The 21,718-nt window shown below is 42.2% G+C and overlaps 1 protein-coding gene and 2 long non-coding RNA genes across 5 annotated transcripts in view; 1 reads left to right on the top strand and 2 right to left on the bottom strand.

Moving 5' to 3' along the window:
* The first annotated feature begins 787 nt into the window (after positions 1 to 787).
* Positions 788 to 21,718, top strand: part of SMARCE1 (SWI/SNF related, matrix associated, actin dependent regulator of chromatin, subfamily e, member 1) — a 23,798-nt gene continuing 2,867 nt past the window's right edge. The window contains exons 1-10 of one of the 3 annotated variants that reach the window (XM_019550360.1): positions 788 to 953; positions 3,572 to 3,627; positions 4,685 to 4,728; positions 8,039 to 8,206; positions 10,474 to 10,554; positions 11,717 to 11,848; positions 13,276 to 13,447; positions 16,637 to 16,809; positions 17,616 to 17,717; positions 19,224 to 19,434. In XM_019550360.1, the coding sequence (XP_019405905.1) occupies positions 3,621 to 3,627; positions 4,685 to 4,728; positions 8,039 to 8,206; positions 10,474 to 10,554; positions 11,717 to 11,848; positions 13,276 to 13,447; positions 16,637 to 16,809; positions 17,616 to 17,717; positions 19,224 to 19,434 (1,090 nt within the window). In that variant the 5' untranslated portion in view covers positions 788 to 953; positions 3,572 to 3,620. Of the gene's footprint in view, positions 954 to 3,571; positions 3,628 to 4,684; positions 4,729 to 8,038; positions 8,207 to 10,147; positions 10,220 to 10,473; positions 10,555 to 11,716; positions 11,849 to 13,275; positions 13,448 to 16,636; positions 16,810 to 17,615; positions 17,718 to 19,223; positions 19,435 to 21,718 lie in introns of those variants that run through there. The other 2 variants (XM_019550361.1, XM_019550362.1) reach the window with 2 other exon arrangements.
* On the bottom strand, positions 12,971 to 16,258 carry LOC109320321. The gene is made up of 2 exons (XR_002103776.1): positions 15,812 to 16,258; positions 12,971 to 13,126 (listed from the first exon to the last, which is right to left on the bottom strand). It is a non-coding gene; the product is annotated as an uncharacterized LOC109320321 (long non-coding RNA).
* Positions 16,933 to 21,718, bottom strand: part of LOC109320320 — a 19,302-nt gene continuing 14,516 nt past the window's right edge. The window contains exon 3 of the long non-coding RNA XR_002103775.1: positions 16,933 to 17,358. This is a non-coding gene — a long non-coding RNA (uncharacterized LOC109320320). The remainder of the gene's footprint in view (positions 17,359 to 21,718) is intronic.

Here is a 21,718-nt window from a genome sequence, read left to right as displayed (position 1 = left end):
CTCTTTTGCCCAACACTTTCACCAGTGAAGCCTATCTACTGTCACTTCATCAGGTCACACTGCGGTGCTCTTTCCCTGGGGCACTCCAACAGATCTAAATGCCAATCCTACAGCACCTCCTTTCCCTGGGCACCTCTTTTTAGAATAATAATCAGCAGAGAAAAGAAAACAGGACAGAGTGGCACTACAGCATGTTATGAGGGGACACCCTGAGCTAAAAAATAACCATGCAACAGCACCCAAGTAGAGTTTTGCATTATAGCAACCTTCACACGTGTGGTGATGGGGTGTCACCTAGTCAAACAGCATCAAGTGCCTCACTGACTGCAACTGTGCCGGGGCATTTGTGTTGGAAACATCACCGTGCATGACAATACGTGTGTGCACCTCATGCTGTTTTGCAAGGCGAGCATGGCAAGGTGATCTTGGACACCATCACGTAAAGCAAACATGGCAGCAGTACCCTGGCGCCTGTGTGGCACTTCCAGAGCTTCTCCATTAAGATGAGGCCAAAAGGCTCAGAGGAAAGTAGTGGAAATGGCACCAGCAGCACCGAACCCCGCCAGGGCTGGCGCGGGGCAAAAAAGGCGCCAACTACCTCCCCCAACCCCGGCTCGACACGTGACCGGCTCCGCCTGCTTGACGTCACCCATTACGCGCCTGTCAACTGCTCCCCAACGTGGCTTTACCTTGTTCCTATCTGCTGATTCGCCAAAAAAAGAAAGAAAGAAAGAAAGAAAAACAACCCGCTCTCCCTGGCCCTGGCCGCGGTGGTGCTTTTCGAGGGAAATACAAGAGGAATAAACTCGGAGAGGGTTGCCGGCAAAGCGGGGGAGGGGGTGTTCTCTGCGGAAAGTGCTGAGGCGGAAGCGGAGGTCGCTTCCTCCCCTGTTCTGTGCTCACCCCGCAGCGCGGCGTCGGGGACAAAAGCACCGCGGCCGTGGCCAGAGCTGGTGAGTAGACCTGCCCGCCCGCATCAGGGCCTGCAGCGCGGCGGCTGTGGCAATAGGTGCCCCTCCCCACCACGCGCACCCGGGAGGGAAATCCTCCCCCCCCGCCTCAGCCACTCTGTTGGCTCCGCAGATTCGCCACGGCCCGGCCCCGCCCGCCCAGCCCAAGAGCTGCTAGGCTCCCGCCGCAGCCAGCCACGCCTGGGGGAGACCGGGCGGAGAAGCGGGATAGCCCCAACGGTGGGGGGAGGGCAGCAGCTTTGTGCGTGGAAAATACCGGGGCCAAAGCGCAGGCGGCTTCGCGCGGCCGAGACAAAAGGGGCTGGGAGGGCGCACTGCGCATGCGCAGGACCGGCCCGGGTCTCGGCTGCAGCTGGGCCAAGCTGCAAAAGCAGGTCGGGGGGAGGGGTTTCTGGGCAGGCCTGGGTCAAGCCGGGAGGAAATAGCCCGAAATGGGGGTGGGGGCAGTTCCGCCCCATCCTGGAATGGGCGGTGCCAGGTGATCCTACCCCTCCCCCCACTGCAGTTTGGGTGGAGGGCGTGACCCCCAGCATCTTCTGGGTTCATGTGAGGTGCAGTACCCAGCTACTGCCCTCGGTTCCCTGCCCTCACACCCTGCCTTCCCCTGGGCACATGGCTGGGAGCTCCCTGCCTGTCCCCTGTCCCACTCATCAGGGCTCTGGTGTTACTGGTGGGAATAAAAACCCCAAGTTCAGAAATAACATGCCAGGGTGGCTGTATTCTGACTGAGCAACTGCAAATGATAATAATAAGTTTGAGTACCTGTGCACATCCTTTCAATATACAGATTTTTTGGCCTTATTGCCCCCCAAATCTGACAAGTTTCAGGATCTTCCTGCTGCTGCAGGACAGGACCTTTCTTTACAATAGGATGGGGGTGGGAACAGGGCAATTGATCCTATCTGCCCCACATCTACTGCTGGGGCTGCCAGCTGTGGTTTTCATGCCTGGACAGGGCATGCTTGGCCAGGCAGATGGGATGGAACCACAGGTAGGCAAGAAGTGACAGCTGGGAGTGGGACAGGCAGCCAGGGCTGGGATGACAAGGCAGTGACAGTGTGGGGCCATGGCCCAGGGAAGAGCCATGATCCACTCTCCACACATCCCTCTGCCCTGGGCCTTGGCCCTGTGCTGTCACCACCCCATGATCCCCTTCCTACTCCCAGATGCTTTTCCCTACCAGCCCAAGGCCCCATATCACCCACCCAGCCAAACCCACCCTCCGCGCAAGGGTCCCAGGTTGGTCTCTGTGGAGGCCCCACCCACTCTATCAGGGTGCCTGGTTAGCAGAACCAGGTCCAGTAGCAATGGTGATACTAATGGCAGCAGCCAGAAGGAGCCACCACTGTGGGGTCTGCTAGGAAGTGGAGTCCGGCCACTGACCCTTCCCTTCCCCCTCCAGCCACACCTGGAGGTGGTGGGACCAGCTGCATGTGCTGTGACCCAAGCTGAGTTGTGTCTAGGCTGGGTGGGGCCAAGGGACCTGCTGCAGGTCCCATAGTATCCCTTAGGTAGCGGATCTGGCCGACAGGTTGTATTTTGCCCACCCCTGCAGTGGGGATTTTTTTGTTTTTGTATGAGAATAGGAATCAGGAACTTCAGCAGTAATCGTTGGTGTTCACGGTTGTATGGGATAGTTTGGACAGGGATGATTCTGCTTCAAGCAGGGGTTTGGACTAGAATCGGTAGATGATCTCTGGAGGCCCCTTCCAGCCCTACATCTCTGTTACTCCGACGGGGCTAGGCCCAGATTTTGCTGTCCTAAGTCTTCAAGGGGGTATTTCTCATACTGAAAGTTAGCACAGTATTGCTGTTAGTTTATAGAGTATTTACATTCTTTGAGCTCATGTTTATTAGCGGTTGCATATGCCAACCTCCCTATGGTTATTTATGGTCTTGTATCTGACACTGTTGGCACTTGCTTTTTCTGTTATACCAAGATTGAAAGACACCATACACACCTGCCTGCTCCTTCACTACCATCAGAACTTTGAAGCCAGCAGTGAAGCCAGATCAGTGAAATCCAACACGCAGTATTCTTAATTTTTTTGAAACAGTAATACACAAAGACATTTTTTTAAATTTGAATGAGCTTCAGTTAAAGCATCCTGCTGCCATTTTTAAATGTGTGGAGGCTTAATACATGTGACACTGCAGCACTTTAACTAAAACAACTCTCTGGGAACCAGTCTCATTAAAACGCCCATCCATGAACACATGTATAGGCAGCCATGATTTTTAATTGCATTATATCAGGGTGTCAAATTCATCTTGGTATGGGGCTCTCACAGGCTAGAACTAGATGCAGGAACAGCAGGGCAAGCACCATCAGGGAGCCAGGGGGCTTAATCCAGCTATCACTTGCCTCCTGCTGCTGAAATAAATTTCCACTGGGGCTCTGTATTCCAGATTTTGATAGTGGTCTTTACTTCCTTTTTCCTAGCCTGTGTAGGAGCCCTGTGGGCCAGATGAGACAGCTCTGCAGGCCATATGTTTGACATGCCATTAGTTAGATGCCTTATGATGATATAAGTTTTAAAAATAAAATGAAAATAAAGACTTATGTTTAGTGTTATGATGTACTTTTTTTTGTCTTTCAGCATAACAATTATAATGCTAGCTGACTGAGAACTTGTCCAGTCCATCAAAATGTCAAGTAAGTTTCTGGATTTTTTTTTTATTTATTTAAGGAGAGCTTGATCTAGTAGCCCTTCCTTATGTGATTAATTTTGTTGTTGTCACATAATAAATGGCTGTGGGTTCAGGCTTTTGTTAAAAGGGATACTACCAAGTGCAATAATTACTGATGAACCATCAGTTAGTTGGCCTTAAATCCTGCCCTGGTTACCACTCTAAATGTCCAATTGTGATTATAACATTTATCTTGCTGTTTCCTGAAGCATACATATACATGGAAAAAGTACATTTTATTCTGTTTATTTCCCCTTAAAGAAAATCTAGTTAGCTATCTAGTGAGCATGTATACATGTGAAATTAACATGGCTGAATAAACTCCAGCACAGTTCATGCTGGAGGTTATTGCTCCCAAGCACAGCATTTACATGTGCGCCCAGGACCACAGCACGTTCAGCTGGGGTGGTGCAGCCCTGGCTGGGAGCCCTAGGGGTCAGCATGCCAGCCTGGGGCTGGCTGGGGCATGAGGGTGCTTCAGTGCGGGGGCCTATCTGGCAGGCAGCCTCCTGCACTGAAGCACCCTCGTGCCCCAGCCAGGCCTATCATCCTCTACATGTGCATTGCAGTGGAGTAAATAACTCCACTGTAGGATTGTACGTGTGTCTGGCAGAACTATTCTGTGGTGGATTTAATTAGTTTACACCTTCCTAATAACACTGCACATGTAGACAGTGACGTTTTACTCTGGAGCTAATTAGTCAGTAAATGTCTCATGTAGACACACCCAGTTTCTCCTTATTTTCTGTTACTATATTTCTCCTTGCCCTTATTTTAACTGATTACAGATCAATACATTTGCTATTTCCTAGTATGTCTGAATAAAAGGTTAGTGATGTGCCACTGGTGATGCTTTCAGTTTTTTCTTATTTTGTTGTTGTACCTTGTAAACTATGGGGCAAAGATCTCACCTTTCTCTTTTTTGCCAAATCATTTTTAAATGATTTGCACTCTTAAGTGCCATGTACATGGTTTAAGTTGTCAAGAAAAAGCTTATTTATTTTCTTTTGTCTTTGAAACAGAAAGGCCATCTTATGCCCCACCTCCTACCCCAGCTCCCACAACCGTAAGTATAGTGATTTTTCTTATTAACACAAATGTAGTTATCTGGCTTTAAAGTAATTTATTCACTGGAGGCATCTAGTACTTAAAATACTGTAAGTAAAGTTTATTAAAAATGATGCTCATCAATTTAGTTTAAATTCCCTTTGATTTTAAAAAAGGGAGGGGACCAGGTAAGATAAACATCACTCCTTTTTATGGCCAAATCTTGCAAACATTAAACTTAAAACCAATGAGACTGCTTATATGAGTAAAGTTAAGTATATGTGGGAGTTTCTCTGAGCTTTTGCCCTGAAATTATACCCATAGTATGTGTTGCTAGAAATATCAGAAATGTATATGCGTTTAATGTTGATATAGTGGGATATTTATAGTGCTTACAGCAATAACATACAGATGAAGTGTCATAGTTCGCAATAACATACAGATTTTCTTGCCTTTGAGAGCTTAACAGCTTCCCAAGTTTTCAAGATGAATGTTTGTATTTCTTTTTAAAGTAGTTTTATGATTGTGCTTAAAGTTTATTTTCAGCATTATGTAGAATGGTGCACATTTTCTTTATATTGTATCAGAATAATGAAACCCTCTTCATGAAAATGTTGCTACTTCATTGGAAACCATGGAGGGATTAGTACTCTGTGCTTAGTATGAATATAGTTCAGTACATAGTACAGAATGATGCCTTTTTAAAAACATTAATTGTAATTTTGGATCATGTGCAGCGGCAGAGCTGATAAATTAAGGATTTTTGTTTGAATATACGCTAAGATGTTGAGACTTGCATACCTGTAAGATATTCTACAAATAGTGTTTTCTAATAACACAGTACATCACTCAAGGAGTGTTTGCACTCCTAGTGTAACTTGTATCTGAGGACTGTAAAACATTTTATGTATTTCATTCAATCTTCTGACACTGTGAAATGGGGTAATTAGCCCTGTTGTACAAAAGAATAAATTGAAGCACAATTGAAATTGCTTGCCAAAGAAAATTTCAAAACCTTTGTGTATAGTAGTGCTCTTGGTCTGCAAAACTGGAAAGAAGTAAATCCCATGATTTACGATTTTGTTAAATGAAAGTTAAAGAGGTTAGAAAATACTTTTGGTGTTACCACAGAGTGTATTCTTTTCTCCAGAGAAATTATTAACTTTGAACTTTATCTTGCAAATATTATCTTGCAACTATTCCATTTTGGAAGTAGTTTGAGACCATGTTTTCTTTGAGTTTTGTTCTTGCTATTATTTGGTTTATATTAATACTGAAATTAATGAGATAGGTTTCAATCCTGTATCAGATTGGTACAGTCTGCTCCATGCATTGGTGTGAAGCACCATTGACTTCAGTGGGACACTGCATGGATATGGAATTTGTTTATTTTTTTAACCTACACATACTGATTTTTTTGGTCAAATAAGCAAGTCTTTAGAGTACATGAGTACCTCAGATCCACGAGTAGTGTGTGCGCTGTACTACACGCATGTCTTCTCTACTACTCAGTGTACTTAATGTGCAGTTTTTTAGATGGTAACATGGGCTCTGTAAATCTGGAATGAGGTGGACCTACACGTTTTCTTACTCCTCCACAATCAGCTCTGATTTTGTAGTATAGAAAGCATCATCAATCAACATCACTTGATTCATTGTCTATGAAATAAATTTTCTGTTGTGTTTTTCTTGTTTTGAATTTGTGTCTTATAACAGTAAATAGTTAGGTACATGTAGATTACGTTGTTGCCCAACAGTTTTGTGGGAAAGACATCTAAGTTTACCTACTTGAACATATTCTGTATTTCCAGTAATGGTTTGTACTGAAGTAACAGCTTACTGAAAAATGAATTTACGTTTAGTAGTTACTGTTTGAGTGAATGACAACTGCTGTCATCCACTCTGAGAGATTTAGCAATATAGCACTAATGTTTTGAGCTTAGCCGTTAAGGAGTAATTCTACTACTGAGTTTGCATGTCAGAACTAACTACACTGTGTCTCATCACAATGAAGAGTGTACACGTTAGGTATACTTTGGTTTAAAAACTATTTTTGTGCTCCCTTTAATATACAGCCTTTCTATCTTGATTCTTAGGAATGTTGGATTCAATTATGACTTTATAACAAAAGTTATAAAATATACTACTGCCAAAGCATACTTTGAGACCCCATGTGCTGCTAACCAAGGCCAAAAAGCTACCAAGAAATTAGACTACATACTGCATGATTTGAGGCGTGGAACTACCAAGTACCAGGGTAGAGCCTGAAGAAACCTAAAATTCTGTAAAGTGAAAACTGTTGTGGTGCTCTCATCTCCCTGTAGTCTTAACTAGGGTTACTTTTGAACAGTTGGTCTTTTTTTCCGTGAACAAAGACAGTGGGCAAAACTGGGGAACATGGCAAGACAGAAATGTAATCTGAAAACAGAAAAACATAAGACCATCTGGCTTTTTGGTCACGATGAAAAATGTAAAGAGTAGTGTGAATCCCTGAAAAAATGAAATTGACCAACAATATAGGAAAGACAAAAAATGACCCCCTGAAAATAATTTTCGAATATGGGTATCAAGATGTATTATTTTGTAAGTGTTTTAGCATTAATAAAATAATGAATTAATTAGATTAAATGTAATCTGTAGTTTCTAATTTGTATATTCTATTGCAGTGTTTCTCCAGCCTCCAATTCTACAGGCTGCCTCATAAAAAAAAAAATACCATGTGGGATCACCATTCCCAGGCTCCTAGTGCCTTGTTCCCCAAACATTTAAGTTGGCAGGTCATCAGGAAAGGCTTCCATATACCACTAGGGGTACACAGGCTGCACTTTGACTGCTACTGCCATTTTATTAGTTGTATTAGTGTGAGGTTTTCTGAAGATAGCCTGAGCTTTTGCTGGGTTTTATGGTAAATGATGGTATTGGTGATTTCTGCATAACTTGTATGCAGCGTGCTGCCACGTACATTAAGTTCTGTTTTCTTTGGGTGCTACTTTCCTTCTGTTTTTTGGTTACTTTAAGAAATGCTTGCTAACATTAATAGACACGCAGGATTTGTGCACACTTGCTTGAGAAGATTGCACACCTAATAGTAGTAAACAACAGCAATTACAGGTTTGTAGTGACATGTTTGGCTAAAAATCCTGTTTCCTTAACAGGTTTCATTTGGAATAGGTTTTACATGTTGAAGGGAAATCAACTGCTACACCTCATTTGCTTTGTTTAAATTCTGGTTGCTTTTGCATGCCATATTGCAGATCATTTTCATTTCTGTGTTTTCCTCGTTTGAGCTCATTTCTCATTCGTGTTTTTGTCTCATTTGTTTCCATCAGCAAATGCCCAGCACACCAGGGTTTGTGGGATACAATCCATACAGCCATCTGGCCTACAACAACTACAGGCTGGGAGGGAACCCGGGCACCAACAGCCGGGTCACGGTAGGAGAATCAACTATTACATCATCCGGCAAACAACAGGAATTGACCAGAAATGGCTTTAGAGTTAGGTTCTTCTGAATCTTGGCTGCTGTCACTTTTTATAAAGACAGAAAATTAATTTTGATTTTTTTTTTTCTAACTTTTCCCCCTTTTCTCCTTCCCCTACCCCACCTCCTCCTCTCATTGTGCAATGTTGTTCTGGAACGTGGGCTTCTATTAAATGGAGCAAAAAAATACTTATTTCCATCTGAGAAACTTTCAAAAAGAAAGGCTTTCCAAGATTTGAAGCCTCAGTGATTTCTGCATGTTTGAGGTCTTTTTAGTCTGAGTGTGAATCATACGCTCATTTTGGAGGGAGCAAATTACAAATTTTATTGAGGCTGTTGGCACCAAAATGAGGACAAAGTAAGTTCCAATGCAGAAATTTTAACGGCTGGTTACATGATACTGTTTAGCAGTGTAAGAGACCCAATTCCATTCTCTAATTCTGTATAGTTAGTTCTGCAGTGATTTCTCCAACCAAAGGAGTGATATTGATTGGATCTGAAGGGAGCCTGCTTTCTCTCCACTTTGGTTGCCTGTTAAATGGTTGCCACATAACCCTTCAGGGAATGTTTGGCATGAAGTGGAGGAACTGTAGTGATGTGGGAAGAATGCTCTGAGCTATAAGAAAGATACAGAACACCTTGCACATTCACACAAGACAAAAACTAGACTCTCGCTAGTCTCTGCAATCTTTGCAATTCAGATTTGCAATTTTTTATACTTTTAACATTTTTTGCCCACTGATGTAAAAAGAAATACTGTGGAATTTCTAGCCACTTTAGAATGCAGTATTAATAAGATTTTGTCAACCTTATAAATGTTGCCATTTAATATAATAGCCTCTTCATGCCTCTGTAATGAAACCCTTTCTTTAAATTAAGAACTAGCTGATAAAATGCTTAAATAAGAAACTTCTTCCCCCATAGTGAAGATATGAGCCAGAGCTTAAGTGAACATAGGGTCTGAATTCATTTTTCTTACTGAATACACAAATAAGGTTTTGTCTGAGAACTTTCATTGTTTCTGTATGTCATAAGCATAAACAGCTTTCTCTGCCATGCATATATCAATATATGTATGGAATCTTGTTAATTTAAAAGCATTAAACAATTTCAGTTAATGTTTTTCAAATCCATCTGTGTGTGTATATATGTATACATTTAGTAATGCGTACAGCTCATACACATTTTTATATTTATATGGAAGTACATATGCATTGTTTCATAGAAATTCATAAATGTAATGAAACAAAAATATCCAGATAAAAAATTTGGAAGTAAAACCTGGATGTTGTTCTGTTTGGCCTGTTCTAAGTGCTAGTCTCACCCTTTGGCTAAGATCAAGTGTAAACGTAACTTGTAATCCTGGAAACTCTTAATGTAAGTACACTTCAGTTTACACATGAGAATAGTCCCATTTCATTTAATGGAGCTACTTGCCATGTGTAAGAGTTTGTAGGATTGAGGCCTTCAGAATCTACCACTGTTGCCAATAATATGATACCAGCAGAACTTTCTATAAGGTGCAAACCCTGTCTTGTTATAAGGGCACTATTTCTAAATGAGATGCTTTGTAGACTGGGGAAGAACAAGTGAATGCTGCAGTTTTCAGTCAATAACACTGATTGTTTAGTGTCTTTTTTTTGAGTGCAGGCAACATGCTTGGCGTTGTACAAACCTAAAAGAAGACAAGGTCTCAAGGAGCTCACAGTCTTAATTTGGACAAGGACAGTACAGTTTGGACACACACAATGCACAGGTTGAGGGATCAGTTTCCTAGTAGGGATGTTTTCCTAATTACTTTTGGATTAGCTCCAAATTACACTTTTCCACGAAAATGTTTATGGTATTTGTAAAGGGATTTGAGAATGAAAGAATATCCAGATAATATACTGTTTCACACTTTCTCCTTACCTTTTTTCCTACAGTAACTTCTTTAATGCTACATTTGTCAAAACAGGTACAATAACAGTCACTCATCAAAATGAAGAAAGCAACCTAATGGGTCTAGTGGTTCCAATTAAATTTTTAGGTACTGCTTTAAGGTTTTTAAGAAGATTGTCCCCTACTGGATTTTTACGCAGTAACCTTTTACAAATTGACACTTAAAGACATATTTAGAAGGCGGGCGGGAAACATGGCCAGATGTTGTGAGAGCCAGTTATGGTACCTGTTTTTATTTTTTGAGATGTATATCTCCACATAATGAGCATGTTCCCACATTGCTGTGTATTGAAGTTGCCCAATGGTCACATTAACAAATGGATTTATCCGGTTCTTTTATAGGCTTCCTCTGGTATTACAATTCCAAAACCCCCAAAGCCACCAGATAAGCCTCTGATGCCCTACATGAGGTATAGCAGGAAGGTGGGTACACAATGTTTGGCATTAGGTTGAATAAGTAGTATTTAAAAGTTAGCCTTTGTGTGTGCTAACAGTTGATTGCTGTTGTCATAGTTCTATCTTCTAAACGTTGTCTTCTAACAGCCTGCAGAACTTATTCTTAAGGGGAGTTTTAAAACACAGTTGGCCTGTCGCTCAGACTAATGGCAAGACTGGTCTGTGTATATGGTTGCCACCTTCTGGGGAAATAATGTTCTCTTAAAGTGTCATAATTCATTATCACTGTCCCTGCTGACAAGGATTCACCCTGCCACATGCAGCAGTTCCTGTGACTAACTGGCAGAATATTTCTTGATGCAGAAAGTACTCCTTGTGGTATAGTGGGCTTGGTACAATGCTGTAGCTGGACATGAAGAGTAGCGATGAGTGGACTTTGTATATCTCCTCCTTCGACCTAGCCTCTGGCACCATTTGCTTCACTGTTCTATGAACTGACAGGAAGTGGGAGATTGTCTTGCGGAGAGTCTGGAATCTGATTGGGCATGGGGAGGGCATGTGATCCAGTCTCAAGGAGTGGGTGAGCCAGAAGGAAATGCTTCGACTTCTGGTAAAGTACCTTTACCAGCAAGCCTGCCTTAAAGCAAAAACAGCAAAAAAAAAATGAAGTGGCATTCTTAATCACTCCTGGCAAGAAATAACACTATAAAGTTAAAAACTTCTTGTTGGAATCAGAACTTGTTGGAACTCAAATTGATCAGCAAGACTGAAAAGATTTGGAGTATTTGCTGAATACACTAAGGTCCAAATTCTGATCTGAACAGTTCAGTGCTTTTTGTCGTATCTGAACACACATACTGCTGGACGTGTTTATGCAGTAGCATATTTAATTTTTTTTCCAGAGATGCAGTGATGTGCATTTAAAGAAGAGAAATAACAGGGTTAAAAGCAAGATTCTGATGAAACCGAAGCCATTATGAATAAATCAGGCAGTTGCCTTTTTCAGTACATGACTTCACTACTATCTTCCTGCCCCAGAAAATAATCAACCGAGTTTAGTGAGACTCGTTCTTAATGTAGCCTTGTTTTGTAGTGCTGTTTCCTGAAAGAACACTAAGATGACAGTATAAAATGTTTAATATGGAAGTCTTTAGATATCAGTAGTAAAGCTCCAGCTGTTTCTGTTAAGGTCTGGGACCAAGTGAAGGCGTCCAACCCTGATTTGAAGTTATGGGAAATTGGCAAGATTATTGGAGGGATGTGGCGAGACCTCACTGATGAAGAGAAGCAAGAGTATTTGAATGAATATGAAGCAGAAAAGGTAAATGGAAGAAATCTGGGATGTTAATTACCGGTGATTCTTCTAGGAACTGGTCTGAGAAGAAAATTCGTCTTTCCTGTGTCGTGGTGTGTATGTGCCACTCATGAAACCATATGTATATACCTCAAATGGAAATATATCCTCATCCACCTCTTAGATTTTTAATAATTGGGCCTCAACAGTGACTGGCCAGATATAGACCCAATTCAAAATGAAATGTGTATATTTGAATGGGAATTTTAACTGATTAATGAATGGATTTGACTGTACAACATCAGTGTTGAAAAAGAATATCTTAACACACAAATCCTCTTTCAAAACTGGTGCTCTATAAGTACTGCTGTTCAGTCACTTAGGAGTTGGCTTTCATGGTATATTTTGCATAATTTGACACTGACAATCTCATTTTTGATGGGAAAATAAAGTATCATTAGTTTTTTGTTACCTATCATCATAGCAGGTAAGTTTTTAAGAGTTTATTCTGTCGTTTAAAAGAAAGTCCAGGATTTCTACTTAATTTTTATCTTCATATAAAGGACTAATTCAACACTTAGATTGTAAGCTCTTTCGGGCAGGGACCATTTTTTTTGTTCTGTGTTTGTACAGCACCTAGCGCAATGGGATCCTTATCATCTGACATGAATAAAAATGATAAGGACACCTCTGGGTATATAAAGAGTTTCATATACCATTATAGAGTAACTCAAATCATTTTTTGAAATCAAAATAGACATGTTTCAAAAGTAAGAGTTTAAAGAAATGAGCTGAAAGGGAAAGTAAATTAACAAATGTGTAGAAAGTGACACAATCCTGCTACAGGAAGCGAGAGAATGATATGGCTGCAACATTGTGGATCGCTCCAAGTTAGGTAAGGGTTGAAGAACTCAACAAAAAAAGGAAAGTGAGAATTGCCACTTTAAAAAAAAAAAAGTCAGAAGTGACTAAAATGTTGATTGTTTCTATAGTAAAAAACAAGTGCTGAGAAGCATTGGAGCCAGAAAGGTGAGGAGATGAGGAGCAAGGCAAACACAGAATTTCTTGTCACATAGAGAAATTAAAAGTGATTGAATCAGAAATGTAGGTTGACTCTAGATAATTATAGAAAAAAAAGACGTAGCAATCAAACATTAAATTTTTACTGTATCAGTAAGGACTCAAGTGAAGATAGCATGAGATGACCCAAGAGTAACCTCTTCTTGGAACTTGTTTAGGTGCTCTCCAGTTGGTCACATTAGAGCATCATAAAACAAGAGTGATATGAGGAATTTGTGCACATATCTGAAAGAGAAATGGAAAGTGGAAGGAAAGACCAGTCATTTATACCAAATAGTCCTTTTGCTTATAAACATGGGCCAAATATTGCAAAGTAGGATTGTTGAGACATAGTGTTTCTTAAGTACAATAAAATAATATCTGTCAAATTTCAGATAGAATACAATGAATCTATGAAGGCTTACCATAACTCACCTGCTTACCTTGCCTACATCAATGCAAAAAGTCGTGCTGAGGCTGCATTAGAGGAAGAAAGCCGACAAAGGCAGTCACGTATGGAGAAGGGTGAACCTTACATGAGCATACAACCAGCAGAAGATCCAGATGGTAAGCAGGAAGATTTGTATACACCTTCAGTGAGGCATATTCTCCTCCTAATGGCATACAATCTAAAATAGGATTGTCAAACTTATGGCCTGTGGAGTTGTGCTTTGTAAAGGGACCAAGCATTCAGGGATGGTGAAAACAGGGACAGAGCCCTCTGCCAAATGGGGCAAGCCCGTTTGGCAATATACAGCGGCAGAAGGATGAGTAATGGCTTTATTAACCCCATGAAGCTGTTGCCTGTCCTGTCACCATCCCAGATCGAGCCCACAAGTGCCATGGTTCAGAGCTGAAGATCTGGCCTGGGGGGCAGAGTAAATTTTCACAGCCCTGTCTAGAGCAAGGGTCAGGTAGCTATTTTATTCTCTTGATAAGAAAACATTTCATCAGTATCCTCCTGACCTCATGAGAAATTCTCATTTACTGTTTCAAATTTAGCAACTGGGTGTTGCTCTTTTAATCTGTGAAGTACTTCATAAGATTTTGTGATTCCTGTTTGAAAGGAATTTTGTCATTTAATAATGGTTGCATATAATTCTGATGGGATCTATTGGGTACTCCATCACAGAAGGATTGCACTTCACTCTCAAAAAAACCCTGTTTCTCTCAATCTAACTGGTTTTTAAAGGTAAGTAGCACTTGCTGTTGACAAGTTAATGAGAAAAGTGTTGAATTTTGTTGACTACAAGGTGAAATATTCCTATAGCTTCTGCACTCCACCCACTAGAAAAAGTCATAGAGGTAATCAACATGTATTTTAAAGGCTTAAGATGACCAAATAAAGTACTTGCTTGTTGAAACCTGAGGTTGAAAATGTAGCTAGATGATTACACCCATATTTGTTCAAATACACCCTTGAGAGAATTCCCATGTCAGGTAGCACTTCTCACTGTGTGAGGTCCAGGTTGTGTTAAACTTGTGGGAATGGAGCAAATTTAGTAATTTACATTTCAGAAGCTGATGTTCTACCTGGCTGCCCTGAGCCAGATTCAACCCAGGCCTAACCAGCTGCCAGAACCATTTCAGTGATTTGTACCTGTTTATGTCAGGTCTGAAATGGGCTACCAGTATTCTGGATTTATGCATATAAATAAGAAGTGGGATTTGCAGTTCCACATTGAATTAATGTATTGCCATTTTGCAAGCCTTGGCTTTTGGTTTGGGGTTTTGGTTTGTTTTTTGCTTGCTTGTTTGGTTTTTGTTTTTTGGGAGGGAATGGGGGAGTTGTGGTTCTGAATGCTTTAGCTTGGGACACAAAGGCAACAGGGTCCAGGGGCTGGAAACAAGCCACATTGCTTCAAGCTATAAAAAAGCCTTATATTAGGCGGATAATTAACCATTGCAGTTTACTTAGAGATGTCATTCTGTAATTTGAAATCTTTAAAACAAGATCAGATGTCTTTATGTGGTAGCTCAAAAATGAGATATGAGCTATCAGTGAACTGCTGGTTGAAATTCCATGGTACAGTATATGCAGGACTATAATGAACTGTAATGATCACTTTTGGCCTTAAAATCTAAAAAATAAGACAGCAAGTCTCCTGCTACTCTACAGATGTGTTTCCATTTTCAGTTCATTTAATAGTTCATACTTTGAAATATGAAATGGAATATTTCTTTACTGAATAAACCATTTCTTGACTAGTCTTAGTCAAAATTGGACTTTTCAGAACATTTCCTTACATCATGCACAATTTATTCCCTGGGAGGCCTTTTCCCTCCAGTTTTGAGAATGGAGGAGAAACAATCTCAGTCTTTACTCCATAATTACATAAAGTATGTGAAGTTAAACATACACCTTTAAGGTTTGGCTAAGCAGAGATATTTAGGACGATTAATTCAAATCAAGTAAAGGTGTATATTGAAGGTATAATAGTAAATTGCATTAAAATGTAATTCTATGAACAGTCTTAAACTATGTTAAGGCCACTAGTATTCTTTCTCTTTGTCTGCACAGAGGTTTTAACAAACCCATTTGACTAACCTAATTATGGGGAGGAATGAGGGGAAAGGATGTCAGTGAAACACAGGGAAGAGTGAGAGTAGAAAATGAATGTTAGGTGGACCATTACCCTTTGACATGTTTTGAACCCTGGGATACTAATATGTTGGGAGCTACTGAAAGCCATTGGCTACATAAAAGGGAAAAGTGGTTTCATAATTCTGGAGAGTTTCTTCTTCTGGTACAGATTGTCAAACTTTATTCTAATTATAAAATGGAGTATCTAGTATATTCCATTAATACCTGGTTAATACAGCAATTTCACAAGTAGTTAATAATACCATCCTTTCAATAACATTGTCTCTCTAAACTTACCACTTGACATTTTAATCAGGAAATTTATTTCTTTGGTCTATCATACGTACCTTCTTTGGGCTGTTCCTCTTCTAAAAATGTGTCAGAAAAGTTTGTTTTCGGCTTAAGACAAAACCTTTTTCTGATATATTCTTCTCCGTTCTGAAGCACTGTGTTGGAAACCAGCAACTGATATTTATCTTTCATCTGGTATACATTTTTTATTAATTACCAGTGGGGTACTGTTACTGAAGAATTGTCCATTTGTGTGAATGCACTTAGTACTTTTATTAATTTAGAATCTGTCCCTTCCATTGACTTCAGAGAAAATACAGGTGCTCAGCTCTTCTAAAAATAAAATACTTCAGGTTTGAGGTACAAACTTGATTTTCATGGAAATCTTGTTTTTAAACGTTGTTGGATATAAACTCAACACTACGTTTATATCTGATTATAGCGAAAGCTTTGTTATCCGGCATGAGTGGGGTAAGGAGGGTGCTGGTTATCTAAAAATTCCAGTTAGCAGCAGCAGCCTGCTCTATCCTGTACAGATCCAGGGGCACACACCCCCCATGCCTCCTGGGACATGTGCAGTGGCTGTGCAGAAAGAGAAAGGAGAAAGAGCCCCCTGCAAAACTGAAAGAGAATGGGTAGGAAATTCCAGTTAATAGAGTATACCAGTTAGTAAAATGCCAATTAACACAGCTTTTACTGTATTTTACTTGGAATTGATTCTTAGGACATAAACTTATTGATGGCACGATAGCAATTGTATTGGTCCTGATTGAATTGAAGGTGGTGATGTATATTAAGGGTACAGTTTAATGAGATTTTTTTTTTCATTCTATGTTGTACTTGGATCTTCTGATTTGTCAAATTCAACATTTTCATTTCAGATTATGATGATGGATTTTCTATGAAACACACAGCAACAGCCCGTTTCCAGAGAAACCACCGTCTAATCAGCGAAATACTGAGTGAAAGTGTAGTGCCCGATGTCCGCTCTGTTGTCACTACAGCTAGAATGCAAGTTCTCAAACGTCAAGTGCAGTCTTTAATGGTTCATCAGGTAAGGAGGAGTTCTCTGAAAATGATTAAGTATAATGGGTTTAGGCTGTATTCCAAGTCTCAAATCATCTGATCATCTACATGAATATACTTGTTGGCTGTCAGTCCTCTGAATGTTCATGTGTCTAATCTCTTGTTGCCTTTTGGGAGAGGCAAGGGGTGAGGTCTAATCTTCTATTATTCTAATGCTTCATGTAAAATTGTGACATACAACATTTTGCCTTTAATTGGTATTAATTGAGCTATTGATTAACTTCTTAAATATCACAGCACTTCCAGTTACAGTCTTCTGTTAGTTTTGTTTCCCTTGAACACTCTGTTAAAGAAGCACTGGGGGGGGGTGGGTTTGCTAACTGAAAAAAGAAAGGCAGGAAGAGAGACATGCAGCTTGTATGTGGATAAAAGACACAAAATGGGGAGAGATTTGGCAAGGACAAGAATGCAGAGGAAATAATTTCTTCCTTTTAGAGTAAAATATATATATATGGCACATGCCACTTTAGTGAAGACTGCAAAGCTTTTCAGGTCAAGTGTTTGTTGTCTTTTGCATCTGTAAAAAAAAAAAAAAAAAGTGCCTTATATTTCCAACAATGTAGAAACCCATGTATTTCTAATTTTTGGTTCTTTTTTTAATCCTCATTTTCAGTTTAACCACTAAGCTTCCAATAAGAAAATTCAGATTTAGCATAAGGATGTGCATGTATGTGTCTATATTAAAAACAGTGGTATAAATTATTAGTTTGCTTCTAGGCATTTTTCTCTAGTGTTGAATACCAAGTTTTATAACCTAGTTACTTTTATTTCCAGAGGAAATTGGAAGCTGAGCTCCTGCAAATAGAAGAGCGTCACCAGGAAAAAAAAAGGAAGTTCTTGGAAAGCACAGAATCATTTAACAATGAGCTGAAAAGGGTACAACTTTGTAAACTATTATTTTAGAAGTCCACGCATTACACCAGTCTAAAGGAATCCTTTATGCAGCTTCTGTGCAGTTCTGTTATATACCATATTTTCTTGCATATATCCCACACTTTCCCCCCCAAACCAGCTGGGAAAAAATGGAGTGTGCATTATATGCAAGGAACAGGGATCTCCATGTGTGTGGAAATTGGTGGATGGGCATGGGAGCAGGCAAAGCAGTGGCAGCATTAATTGCCGTGGCTGTGGGAACCGTCATAATTAATGCTGCCACCTTTCCCTCTCCAAGCCCCAAATTTATAGACCTGTGGGTAACCACCCTCCATTCTTCCCCCTGTCCTCGCCAACCCTGTCCTTGATCAAGATGGTATGTGGGGTTGGTGTACTACTGGACTTGGCACATCAGGTCAGACTGAGCACATGATCCTGGACCTGGCATGCCAGGTCTGACCCCACATGCTGGCTTCAGAGGCATGTGCTGGGTTTGACCCCATGTGCTACCTTCAGGGCTGCACACCAAGCCTGGGGACTGCATGCTGGCTCTGGAGCCACATACGGGGTATGACCCCTTAGGGTGTCTTTGGAGCTGTGTGTTAAGCCCAGAACTGTGTGCTGCCTCTAGAGCCACATGGTTTGACCTGGAGGTGGCACATAGTCCTAAACTTGGTGCATAGTCCTGGAGGCAGCATATGCGGTTACACCGAGCCTGTGGCTCCAGAGCCAGTGCAGGATCCCAAACTCAGCATACTGCCCTGGGCTTGGTGTACCAGTTTGGTCCATGGGCCCAATGGGTGCACAAGGCTTGCAGCAAGCTTGGCTCCTTAGCTGCTGTCACTCCGCTGCCTTGAACAGAGATTCTTTTTCTTCTGGCTCCCCTTCAAAATCAAGGTGCATGCTATCTATATACAGGGGCATGCTGTATGTGAAAACATACAGTATACCACGCTTCTGTTTTGCAATGCGTTTCAATGCACCAATGCTAATGAAAGCAGAGAATACAAAAAGTCTTGGTGAGAGGATTTCTCAGCATGTAGATGATGCCATGTTCCTGCCATGACCCAGTAGTGTTGTCAGCCAAATTAAGCTCAAGCAGCCTTCAGTCTGCCCTAACGTGTTTGAGGAGGCCAATACTCTGGTCTTGGGATCGAGGTGGAGTAAAGGTGGGTTGAAGCCACCTCTTGGAGTGTGTGCTTCAACCTGCAACATGTAGCCATTGACTGTATCCAAGGATCAAAGGTAATGCTGGATTTTATGTTGTTTTTGCTGGGTAGAGCTCTGATGTTACAGAACTGCTAGCTGCATTTTCCATTCTTGCCCAAATCATGGTACAAATAGTATGGTGTGTGCAGAACTACTGAACTGTAGATGAGGATTTCCTGGTAGTGTTTTATTTTTCAAATATATCTGTTAGTAGGCAAGATATTTCTGACTCCAATGCGCTAAGCAATGAAAGCAACATGCAAGATTGGTAAAAAGGTTTTTTGCTCTTTTGATTGTTAGTTATGCAGTTTGAAGGTGGAAGTGGACATGGAAAAAATTGCAGCTGAAATTGCCCTGGCTGAAGAGCAGGCCCGCAAGAGGCAGGAAGAGAGGGAAAAAGAAGCAGCTGAGCAAGCAGAGCGCAGTCAAAATAATGTAGCTGCTGAGGAAGAGCAGGCAGCTAACAAGGTAGAGGAAAAGAAAGAAGAAGAGAGCACTCCTATGGAGAGAGGTAACTGCATGGGAAGATGACCGCTCAAATCTTTACATATCAGTTAGGGATGTGAATGGTTAAGCAATGTGAATGGTTTAACTGATAAACCCAGTGAGAACCAGTTACAGCTTACCAATTATCATTTAGCGTAGGGCGCAGTGTGGCATGGAAGTGGAGGAAGGGAAGCCCTGTGATGCTCCAGCAGGAAACAAGATGGTAGAGCAGGCAGAGGAGAGGAGCAAGGAGGAGAGGAGGGGGACTAGTACTGGGCTTGTGCAAAGCAGCTGGTATTCACTTCGGATTCAGATTTGGCCGATTCAAGAGACAGTGATTTGATTCGGTGATTCGAATCACTGTCCCAAATCAGTTTGGCCAAATCTGAATCAGAGATACGGCCACTGCTGAATCAGCCGAATCTCCAAATCAAACAGGCCCCATCCACCACCCACTCTCCCAGCCCTGTCAGTGGCTGCCCCACCCAGCCCCAGCATCCTGGCTCTTTAAAAAGAAAAAGCCCTGCACTCACCAGCTGCTGGTGGGAGGAGGCAATCCCCATTGCCCCGCACTACATGGCGGGGGCGCTGCCACAAGCCCCCAGAAGCCCTGATGGCTGCTGCTGCAGCTGGTGAGTGCGGGGCTTTTTTTATTTAAAGGGCCAGGACACTGGGGCTGAGTGGAGCAGCTAGCAGTGAGACTGGGAAAGTGAGTGGGGAATGGGGACTTGTGGCAGAGCCTCCCACACCACAGAGCAGTTGGAGTAAGCTAGGATCTTCCCCATCCCTGCTCCCCCCAGGCTGGCAGGAGCTGGTGAGTGTAGTGCTTTTCTTTCTTTTCTTTTTTTTTTAAAGAGCTGGGATGCTGGCGCCGGGGTGGGGGGCAGTCATTGACAGAGATGGGAGAGTAGACGGGGGTCGGGGGTGTTCAGTGGGGCTGGAGGAGCAGGCAGAGGATGAGGCCTGGCAAGGGTCCTCCCATGGTCCCTTCCCCCATCCTCCAGCCCTTCCCTGCCTCCCCTGCCTGCATGGAGCCTGGATCAAGCTCCCTGCAGTGGCAGGCGGGGACTGCCTGAATCTCCACATCTTTTTCGAATATATTCAGAGGCTTCAGATCTATTCGGACCTTTTTATTGGTCTCCCAATTCAATTCAAATTCAGAGATTTGGCCACCAAATTGGGGTGATCTCCTCCAAATCGAATCAGAACCCAAAGCTTCAAACAGCCCTAACTAGTACCAGTGCAGCCACTTGCAGCCTCCCTGCCCCTTGCCATGAGCAGCCCGGGTTCCAGGCAGACCCATTCTGCCCACCATGGGTGCAGTGCCTCCTCCACACCGTGGTGGGGTGGGGAAGGTGCTAGCCTGGAGCTGAGCACACCCATGGTCTGACTTTGCTACACCATGGGCTGGTACCTAGTGCCTCAGTGCCCATCCCTGTGCCTGGCCCGATGCAGTGCCTTCTGTTGCAGCGCCTGCTGCAGCTGCTGTCAGTGCCTGTGTATGCCCCACCCCCAGCTGGACCTGTGGCAGCTGCAGGGCCTTGCAGAGGCGAGACGGAGGTAAGGGAGCACACAATAGCTCCCCAGGCCTGCAGCTCAGCCCTGTGGTGCACCCCACTCACCCACCCAGCTCATCATGAGAGCTGCTGAGTCCCCACCATATCTCTGGGGCTGGAAACACCTCACGTGGGCCAGGCTGGGAGTTGGCATACCGATTAATCATTTAACTGTTTTAATTACAGTAGGTTAAACGGATATTTTCTAAATCTATATTTACATCCCTAATATCAATACAGCAGGCAGGACTGAGGAGGCGAAGGTTCTCCTTTAAATGGTTTCAGATTTTAAAGGGAGGAGATTGTTACTAAAACCAGAACACTGCGTAAGGGTGTCTGGCACACCCAGAAAAAAAGCCTCATCATGTAAATCTTCCTATATGTAGCCTTACACTGTAGTCATCAAAGTGAATTGAACAAGATGGAGAACTCTTGTTATGCTTGGGAAAGAGTTGGAAGGAGCCCTCAAATGGCTTTTAGCAGAGGTGGAGAGCTGCTTTCCCTCCATGTGCCAAGCTACTTCAAACTTTACACAGAACACCAATGCTGAACTGGCTTGCCACACAGAAAGCAATGATGCTGGCAGAAAAAAATCAAAATTGCTTTTTAAGTGTAATGGCAGCCATGTCTCAAGGACATGTGAGAGTGGTTAGAGGGTAATGCAGTGGCAAGCTGAAGTTCTAGTGCTTTTAGTTTTACTCCTTTCTTGTGGCCACCATTCTGAGATCTAGAAGCTATAAACAACTTCTAGGA

This window comes from Crocodylus porosus, unplaced genomic scaffold (assembly GCF_001723895.1).
Source record: "Crocodylus porosus isolate Cpor-Errol unplaced genomic scaffold, CroPor_comp1, whole genome shotgun sequence".
NCBI classification, from domain to species: Eukaryota; Metazoa; Chordata; order Crocodylia; family Crocodylidae; genus Crocodylus; species Crocodylus porosus.
The sequence above is the reverse complement of the archived record's forward strand: the minus strand, read 5'-3'. Positions and strand labels throughout refer to the sequence as shown.